Raw genomic sequence first — 6,859 nt, forward strand, 5'->3', positions numbered from 1 at the left:
GTGCCACCCAATCCCCACAAAACCCCATCCTCAATCTACTAAGTAGGGTAGAGTATTGGGATTAAAAAAATAGACTAAGATTTGAGGAAAAGTGGAGATAAATGGGGATTAAACTCGCAAATACTCTAGCACCAAACATGAATTTAGAATAAGTGGAGATTTAAAATTTGGTGGAGATTATCCCTGCTAATTCCCACTAAAACTCTAGAACCAAACAAGACCTAAATGGGCTGGGCCATAAACTCGATGCGTCAGGGTGAGCCGCTTAAAGCAGTGAATAGGAACTCCCCTCAAATGGGCAACAACTATTTTTTTGAGCAACTCTAGCAGATCGCTCGGAAGTGTCATATCTTAAAAGTGTTTTGCGGTGTGACATTGGAAAACCTTTTTGTGAATTTTCAAATTGCTTCCCGCTTCTTTTGATCACAATCATACGCCGTTTTTGTGTCCAAAACGGCATATGCTTTGAATTGCATTACACACATGTATTTATCGAATTGATCGCACCGCATGAAACTAGTAAACGAAATCCAATTTTCGCTAATTCAGAAGATAGCCAATGGATTAGCCATATTTTGAGTTCCAGCAAGCTAACAAAAGCACCAAAATAACCAAAAGAAGACAGAAAATCCCATGAACGCTATATATCTAGTGAGGTCGTGGGATGCAAGAACCACAGCAACAGCTGAAGAGAAAAAAATGATCGAGCGGCATGCTTGATGACAAACAAAAAAAAAAAGCTGAAGAGAAAAATGAAAGCATCATACAGTTCAACATGGAAGTCCATAGCTCAAGTTATCATTATACTTCCACCGATCAGTTTAACCAAAACTCTAGCCAAAATCTGGAAAACGAAGAGAAAACTGAGAACACCATACAGTTCAACAAGCCCATAACTGATCAGTCATCTTAGATGGTTCGATGTTCTTTCGCATGCTTCTTAACCACTACACATGTAAAATGTCTGACGATCTCAAATTCCATGGATTCCAAAATAGACACGAACTGGGTAGAAGAATTGATGACACTTCCGAATAGTTTTGAAGTGCCCCGATCGATCACACGGTGGTTCAGAGTTGAAACCAACGTCGTAGATGGAATAGCCAGTCAATCACTAGTTACCGACGCTCACCTCCATGGCTTCATCCATCTGGTGCGGGGCGATGGGTGGTGTGGTGTCGTAGCGGTACCTCAGGCCTGGCTCCGGTAAGATGGAGCGCTTCCGCTCCAGGGGCACCATCAGGTTGCCGTCCTTGTCCTCGAAAATCTGCATGCACAAACGTAACTCAATCAGCCGAGAAGGACGACGTAACTAGAGCTACAAGATCGTCAAGAGTAGCAATACACTGTGGGTCGATGATGGCGTTACGCACCTCGATGCCGTCGAAGGTGGAGGGGATGAACCAGGTCTCGGACCCGGTGCTTCGCACGAAGTGACGGTCGCCGTAAGCGTCGATGGGGATGACCTCGTGGCCCGCGTGGTGCGCACAGAGGTTGGAGCAGAAGCCGACGCCGCAGTCAATGCAGAACGAGTCCCTCCGGTGCGCCTCCTTTGACACCGCCAAGCCGTTCATCCGCCTGGCGGGCCTAGCGGACGCGGTGTGGTGGTCTCCGTGGTGCTCCCCGCAGCAGTGGTCGCAGAAGGGGACGCCGCCGCAGGTCTTGCACACGCGGTCCCGGGCGCACGTCTTGTTGAAGTTGGCGGCGACGAGCTTCCGCACCCACCAAGGGCAGTCTTCTTCGTCGTCCTGCAGCATGAAGGCCGGCATCGGGATGTTCGGCTTCGGCCTGTTCAGGTGCAGGGGCAGCAGCACATTGCCGTGCTCGTCATTGTAAGTCTGCAGCGAAATTCAGACCTCCACACGATCAATCAAAAACTCAACACGTCAAGGGTAGACAAACAGAACGTAGTCAGTCGAGTTCCTTACCGTGGCGCCACAGACGGCGCCGAGGAACCACGGCTCAGTTCCGGTGCACCGCGCGCAGTACCAGCAGTCTTGGTGCAGGTCGATGGGGATGACCTCGTGGCCCTCGGCGTGGTGGTGCGCGCACAGATCGGAGCAGAAGGCGACGCGGCAGGGGATGCAGAACGAGTCCCTCCTGTGAGCCGCCGCTGGGGGCTCCTTGTCGTTGGCGTCGGTGGCGGCGGCGGTGTCATGGCCTTGGTGGTGCTTCCCGCAGCAGTGGTCGCAGAAACGGGCGCCGTCGCAGGTGTTGCAGACGCGGTCCGTGGCGCATGTGAGGCAGAAGTCCTGGCAGATGAGGGAGGAAAACCACGAAGGGGTCTCCGGGATAGGCGGCCCCTTCCAGAACAAGGGCACCAGGAAGTTGTCATCCTCGTCCCGGAAGGTCTGCAACCCAATCAACGGTGAACTAGTACCAGATCGACCAGGAATGGATTCAGGGGACGACGGAGTCGATCGATCGAGTCACGAACCTGGACGCCGTCGAAGATGACGGGGAACCAGCGCTCCACCCCGATGCATCGCGCGCAGTACCAGCTGAGGTGCTCGACGATGGGGATGATGACGTGGTCCTCGCCGACGGCGCACTCGAACTTGTGGTGCGGGCACAGGTCGGAGGAGAAGGCGACGCGGCAGGCGGTGCAGAACGCGTCCCTGCGGTACTCCTCGACGGCGGCGTGGCCGTTCTCGGCAGGCGCGGGGGCGGGGGCGGTGTCGTGGCCCCGGTGGTGGTCCGCGCAGCAGTGGCCGCAGAAGGCGGCGCCGCCGCAGGTGGTGCAGACGCGGTCCTCGACGCAGGGGGTGTAGAAGTTGGCCTCGGCGAGCTGGGATATCCACGGAGGGCGGTTGGTGGCGAAGAAGGTCGCCCGCGGGGGCATGCGGTACACGTCCACCGGGGTGCAGGAGCTGTGGGACGGCGGCGGCGGCGGAGACGCCATCCCACTCCAACGGCGGCTGCGATCCTCCATTGTGGAGTTGCGGATCTGTTTTGGTCTCAGAAATCGGAAGGGTGGTTTGGCTTGGCTTGGCAGGCGAGAGGATGTGTGGGATGGGTTTGTTTTCTAGCGGAGCGGAAGATATGTAGGGCCCGCCGAACAGAGCAGACTCTCTCCGGTGGAGCGTGGCCCTGCTTTGGGCTTTGGATTCCGGCTGGAAACGAAGCTTCCAGATGGTTCGATCAGAATTCAGAACCAAGCTCCAGTGATCTCGTCTTTAAAAAAAATAAAAAAATCATATTTTTGAAATTCAAAAAATTCTGAATTTTTTTACATATAGTCAATGATGTATCCCATAAACATGCAAAATATCAATTTTAAATATTTTATATTCTGAGCTACAAAAAATAACAAAAGTGTGGATCTGACTAGTTAGTACATTTGCAAATCTGTAAAACATATCAAATTTTTTCATTTTTTTCTTGCCTAAAATAAAAGGAATTTTGGGTTGAGATTTTTCATGACCATTGGATGTATCACTGACAATATCCAGAATTATTTCCATTTTTTTAATAACTTATAATAATGCCTTTTACTCTTTTTTAAAAAAAATGGCGAGAACACTCGAGCTCAGTAGCCAAAAGCACTTTTCGGTCAGACATGGCCATCTTTGCTCTTGTTGGGCTGCTCGGCACCGTATAGCGTGTGCATCTGTACATTTCATGCATGAAAAATCACAATAATGATGACAACGTGTCAACTTCCACGCAAACTTAATTAGCGCCTCAGTTAGGGCAGACGTAAAGTTTAAAGTTGAGTTTAATGAACTCTAGTTTACTCGACTTATTTATGTTTGGCTAGTTTTCTTGATAAACCTATAGTTGAGCAACAATTTGCTCGTTAGCCTTAATGGGCTAAACAATTGAGTCGACGTTGCTCTTCAGCTACTCACTAAGATCAGTAACAAAGTGTTAGGCTAGTATATTGTTACATCCCTATGGCCTATGCTATGCTCGTGGCTGATCTAAGGTGAAGCCAATCAAGGAGCGACCGCACGATGTAATCGACCTACCAACCAACTCGTTTGATCATCTCCTCGTTTGTCTGATCGTCTTCCCATCTCGATCCTCCTAATGGTTGCGACTCAACCCTAGGGGTTATGTTGCTCTTTTGCTGCTAGCCGACCTACTCCGGCTGATTCCCCTCACACCATTCTCCGTTCTTTCCTGCCCCCCACGCTCACCCATGTCACTTCGTCTATAGTCCCTGCTCATCCGTGTTTCGGTGCCACCTTCCTTACATATCCTAATCCAAATGCTAGGTAGCTGGCCTAGCTTATTTAGTTGCATGCACATGTCTGTTTCTACTGTCTTGAGATGAATACTAGTAATGAACTAGATGTGTACGCATAGTTGGATGTGTACACTTCTATTTCTTAACAAATTGCTCGTTGATGCACTACTACGAAAACAGTTAGCAGTGACGCATCAATGGTGTGCCACTACTAGCGTGCCACTGCTAACAGCTAGCACCGGCGCACTGATGTCTACGCATGCTTCTATTCTTGTAGATAGTGTTGGGGCTCCAAGTGCAGAGGTTTGTAGAATAGCAGCAAGTTTCCCTTAAGTGAATCACCCAAGGTTTATCGTACTCAGGGAGGTAGAGGTCAAAGATATCACTCTCAAGCAACCCTGCAATTAAGATAGAAGAAGTCTCTTCTGTCCCCAACACACCCAATACACTTGTCAGGTGTATAGGTACACCAGTTCGGCGAAGAGATAGTGAAATACAAGTAATATGGATGATTACAAGTGGTAATTGCGATCTGAAATAAAAATGGCAGCAAGCAAACATGTAGCAGAACTGGTTGTAAACGGTGTTTCAATGCTTAGAAACAAGGCCTAGGGATTTTACTTTCACTAGTGGACACTCTTAACAATGATATCATAATTGAATATATAAATATCATCTCTTCACTATGCTACTCTGAACCACTCTCCGGTTGGATAACGAACACCAATTCACCGCGTAGGGCTGCAAAAGCATTCCTTAAAGGTCGCGTTCCAAACCTAGGGACATCCCACTTTGTCACTTTGAGCATCCAAGGATAGTACTAACAAACACCACAATTTCATAGAGACATTCAACTCAAATTATAACTCATGATAAGTATTTCTGTAAACTTTAGCCTAAGAGACACACACACGGTGCGCACACTGTCACCTTCACACCGTGGGACAAGGTGTCGCCGGAGATCACATAATAAAACCACTTGAGTAGCATAATAGATGAAGAGTAACATCTACTTATTCAACTAGATTACAAAGCTCATGATCACATAAATATCACACCATGAGAGAGAGATATACCACATAGCTATCGGTAAAGCCCTCAGCCTCGGGGGAGAACTACTCCCTCCTCATCATGGGAGTCGGCAACATCGATGAAAATGGCGGTGCGGTCGATGGAGATGGCTCGGGGCAATTCCCCGTCCCGACAGGGTACCGGAACAGAGACTTTTGTCTCCCGAAACTTGTCTTCGATGACGGCGGAGCTACGGAACTTTTCATGGATGGAGACTGATTTATTTAGGGTTTTCGCGTCGGAAGGGAATATATAGGCGGAAGGGCGAGGTCGGTGGGTGCCCGGGGGCCCACACCACCCCCTAGGCGCAGCCAGGGGGCCCACGCCTAGGCATGGTGTGGCGCCTCCTTGCTCTTCTGCATCTCTGCTTTGGACTCCGTCTTCGGGTCGGGAAAAATAGGAGGTTTGGCTTTTGTTTCGTCCAATTCCGAGAATATTTCTTGTACAACTTTTCTGAAATACAAAAACAGCAGAAAACAGGAACTGGCACTGTGGCATCTTGTTAATAGGTTAGTTCCACGAAATGCATAAAAGTACCACGAAGTGTAAACAAAACATATAGAAATTGGTGTAAAATAAGCATGGAGCATCAAAAATTATAGATACGTTTGCAACGTATCAGCATCCCCAAGCTTAACTCCTGCTCGTCCTCGAGTAGATAAGTGATAACAAAATAATTTTTGAGGTGACATGCAGCCAACACAATCTTGATCAAATTATTATAAAAGCATTGCAAACTGAGATCAAAGTACTCTAAACATAGGCATGATAGATATAATTCTAACAATAAAACTTAGCAACTATGGTACAACATGAGAAGTAACTCAAACGAAAGATCATGAATAATATTGCACTAAAACCAACAGTTTGTTTTTGAGCATAGAGAAAACATAGCAAAGTGATGTTCCACTTGTCCTTCATGGAATAGCAAAACATAAATGCCAGGACACTGATACGTTGCAAACGTATCTATAATTTTTTATGCTCCATGCTTGTTTGACACTTCTTTGCACTTTTATGCATTTTATGGAACTAACTTATTGACAAGATGCCACAGTGCCAGTTCCCTGTTTTTTGCTGTTTTGTATTTCAGAAAAGTTGTACAGGAAATATTCTCGAAATTGGACGAAATGAAGGCCGAAGTTCCTATTTTACTGTAAGAAGACGGAGTCCAGAGGAGAGACGAAGTCGAGCCAGGAGGTGGCCACATCACCCATAGGTGCGGCCCAGCCCCTGGCCGCGCTTAGGCATGGTGTGGGTCCCTTGAGCGCCCACCGACCTCGCCCTTCCGCCTATAAATACATCTGATCAGGAAAAGCCTAAATACCCGAGCCTCCATCCACGAAAAGTTCTGTTGCGGCCGCCATCGCCAACCCTAGCTCGGGAGGGTTCTGAAGCTCTTCCTGACACCCTGGCGAAGAGGGAGATCATCACCGGAGGCCTCTACATCGACATGCCCGCCTCCGAAGTGATGAGTGAGTAGTTCATCTCTGGACTACGGGTCCATAGCAGAAGCTAGATGGCTGTCTTCTCCACTTTATGATTCATGTTTAAATCTTGTGAGCTGCCTATCATGATCAAGATCATCTTTATGTA

General features: G+C 48.2%; 1 protein-coding gene across 1 annotated transcript; it reads right to left on the reverse strand.

The window, feature by feature from the left end:
* Positions 1 to 745: 745 nt before the first annotated feature.
* LOC127293126 (uncharacterized) lies at positions 746 to 3,006 on the reverse strand. Its single transcript, XM_051322682.1, has 4 exons — positions 2,438 to 3,006; positions 1,929 to 2,351; positions 1,374 to 1,838; positions 746 to 1,267 (listed from the first exon to the last, which is right to left on the reverse strand). The coding sequence occupies exons 1-4, from the start codon at positions 2,930 to 2,932 to the stop codon at positions 1,115 to 1,117; spliced, it is 1,536 nt and encodes a 511-aa protein (XP_051178642.1). The 5' UTR covers positions 2,933 to 3,006; the 3' UTR covers positions 746 to 1,114.
* Between the last annotated feature and the right edge of the window lie 3,853 nt (positions 3,007 to 6,859).

The sequence above is a fragment of the Lolium perenne genome, chromosome 1 (genome assembly GCF_019359855.2).
Source record: "Lolium perenne isolate Kyuss_39 chromosome 1, Kyuss_2.0, whole genome shotgun sequence".
Lineage (NCBI taxonomy): Eukaryota > Viridiplantae > Streptophyta > Magnoliopsida > Poales > Poaceae > Lolium > Lolium perenne.